At 40.5% G+C, this 1530-nt stretch overlaps 1 protein-coding gene across 1 annotated transcript in view; it reads right to left on the reverse strand.

Annotated features, from left to right (window-relative positions):
- Positions 1-1164, reverse strand: part of CLDN16 (claudin 16) — a 28599-nt gene extending 27435 nt beyond the window's left edge. The window contains 3 exon segments of the mRNA XM_006897060.1: positions 835-978; positions 980-1044; positions 1047-1164. Coding sequence (XP_006897122.1) covers positions 835-978; positions 980-1044; positions 1047-1164 — 327 coding nt within the window.
- Between the last annotated feature and the right edge of the window lie 366 nt (positions 1165-1530).

The raw sequence follows: 1530 nt of genomic DNA on the forward strand, positions 1-1530 counted from the left end.
CTTCAGTGCTGTGATATTTTTCAGTATTTGTTTGGGTAAATTGTTACCTTCAGGATGTACATAAAGAGGAAATTGGGTTGCCATATATGCTTTTATTGAGTTCTAATACATTGTTTCTTTCTCTGACCTATAATTTTTTTAAATTTATTTTGGAATAGCAGAAGATTTTGAAGTCTACCTCTCTCAGACTCATGGCCTTAGAAAATTCTTTTGAATTTCAGATTTATTTATTTTTTTAGATTCTGAAGTGAGAAAAAGATATGAGAATCCATTTCCTGTAAGTTCTTAGAATTCCCAAGAACTCATTCTTTTTAAGAGGGAACTGCGCTGATCTACATAAATCTCCTTTTCTCTGTGATACATTGTACCATAGAAATTCCCTCATAATTAATATATTATATAGTAATGGGTACAAGTCTATTGCTCTATTCTTAATACTGTAATTCAGATTAACAGATCCATCCATGGATATTACTGCTACTATTTGGTTTGTACAACAAGAGGAAATCAATGCCATAGAGATTGCAACTTGCCTTCTATGAATTCTTCTAATATCCTTAAGGGATATTACTGAGTAACCATACTCAACTTAAAGGCACCTAACAACAACAGCAACAACATCTTTAAAATGAGGATAACAATAAAAACTTCTCTAAGCTTGCTGTGGGGATTTATTGAGGGAATAATAGAGATTCTGTAAGGAGTAAATCGGTAAGTAATGAGTCAATGTTGGCTAGTCTTACTCCTGTTAGCTCTAATAAACAAACTGAGCAGCACAGGGGCTTAGAGAAGGTTTGGGGATCCTAAGTGAGAAAGAAATCACTGACTTCTTACCTCCAGAGAGTCATCAGCATTCACCATCCAACAGTCTGTCCAAGTGGCCACAATCAAAAATCCAGCTGAGAAAAGGGCAAAGAAGCAGGCAGTGTACTGGAGAAAGTCCCTCATTTTGGTGAGCAGCCTGTCAGGAGAGGACACCTGGGCAGACGCCAGCCCAGGGACCACTCAGGTGCTGGAATGCTGTCAAAGTCTTCTGTGTCTCTGTATCTGGGGATGTGAAAGTACTAGACTTTTACTTTCCCTCACGCTCCTGTCCTGGCATCTTAAGTTGTGGCAAGAATAAAAAGAATAGGCTGGAACCAACAGGGGGGTCCTACAGGTCATTATCCAAAGCGACAGGCCTCCAATCAGAAGTTAGGTGAATGAAAAGCTTGATTATGTCTGGGGAGGAGTAGGAAAGGAGAACCTGGTGAAGTTTTTCTGCCTAGACTATGGGCTAAGGCAAGATGATGGTCACCAGAGATGTGAGCGATTGTGAGGATGGAGGGACTGGTCACACCTCATTCAAGAAGCCTATAAACTGCTTCTTCTCAGGCCCGCCGGGAAAGTGACTTATTCTCCTCCCTCGGCAAGACTGCATGGTTGACTGGGTGCTACTTTATGATTCCGACCATTTTAATATTCGCTGACTACCTTAGACAGACAGGCCAAGGGTGAAACTATGCTAAACGAGCGCTTGCTGAAGGGAGT

Source organism: Elephantulus edwardii, unplaced genomic scaffold (assembly GCF_000299155.1).
Source record: "Elephantulus edwardii isolate Elephantulus edwardi_28Jun2011 unplaced genomic scaffold, EleEdw1.0 scaffold00199, whole genome shotgun sequence".
Classification (NCBI taxonomy): domain Eukaryota; kingdom Metazoa; phylum Chordata; class Mammalia; order Macroscelidea; family Macroscelididae; genus Elephantulus; species Elephantulus edwardii.